This window comes from Octopus sinensis, linkage group LG9, assembly GCF_006345805.1.
Source record: "Octopus sinensis linkage group LG9, ASM634580v1, whole genome shotgun sequence".
In the NCBI taxonomy this organism is placed as follows: Eukaryota; Metazoa; Mollusca; class Cephalopoda; order Octopoda; family Octopodidae; genus Octopus; species Octopus sinensis.
The window spans coordinates 22,398,045-22,398,820 of record NC_043005.1 but is presented as its reverse complement, the minus strand read 5'-3'; the positions used below and the strand labels follow the sequence as shown (position 1 = coordinate 22,398,820).

General features: G+C 31.3%; 1 protein-coding gene across 2 annotated transcripts in view; it reads left to right on the top strand.

Annotated features, from left to right (window-relative positions):
- LOC115215505 (cathepsin L1-like) overlaps window positions 1-470 on the top strand; it is an 18,638-nt gene extending 18,168 nt beyond the window's left edge. For both annotated transcript variants that reach the window (XM_029784667.2, XM_029784666.2), the window contains one exon: window positions 308-470. In XM_029784667.2, the coding sequence (XP_029640527.1) occupies window positions 308-407 (100 nt within the window). In that variant the 3' untranslated portion in view covers window positions 408-470. The remainder of the gene's footprint in view (window positions 1-307) is intronic.
- Window positions 471-776: the final 306 nt, after the last annotated feature.

Genomic DNA, 776 nt, shown 5'->3' with positions numbered 1-776 from the left:
ATTACTTCTGATATCCTATGAGCCGGGCATGGCACGAGAAGGAACAAAGAACAACAACAACACTGACATGTTACTATGACCCGTCAGAACACTATAACCACTATACCTTATAATGACACGTTAGTATGACCAGTTAGAATTCTAAGCCAATATCGTGATTTGCTACTATGGCTTGTCAGAATTCTATGTCACAACTAGGACACTGTTAATTTATTACGTTGATAGGACACTGATAATTTATTACGTTGATAATCTAAGTCAAAAATGTATGATTTATTATTGATATGTTATTTTCTTTTCGTTTCAGTTGGGGTGAACGTTGGGGTCATCATGGTTATATAAAAATGGCCAGGAACCGTAAAAACATGTGCAGTATTGCGTCCCTTGCTAGTTACCCTTTAGTTTGAATCATCACATTCTTTGTTTCTAATTTTCAATGGATTTTGAATGATTAAACTATTTTACATCTATTTTCGATCGTTATTGTTTTGTTAGTCAGATAAATTGATACATGTAGAGTTATGTGCCTTGCCTAAGAGCAAAAGCACATTTTGGCTGTACTAGTAAATTTTTTTGATGATTGAAATGGTCAATAAAAGAACTCTAATGGGATGAAATTATATATATATATATATATATATATATATATATATATATATATATATATATATATACAACTTATAAACAAGGGCAAAAGAAAAAATTTTCTAATGCCAAATATGCCGAAACTAGTCACATCGTCCATAACCATATAATTCATCACTATCAGAACGCGT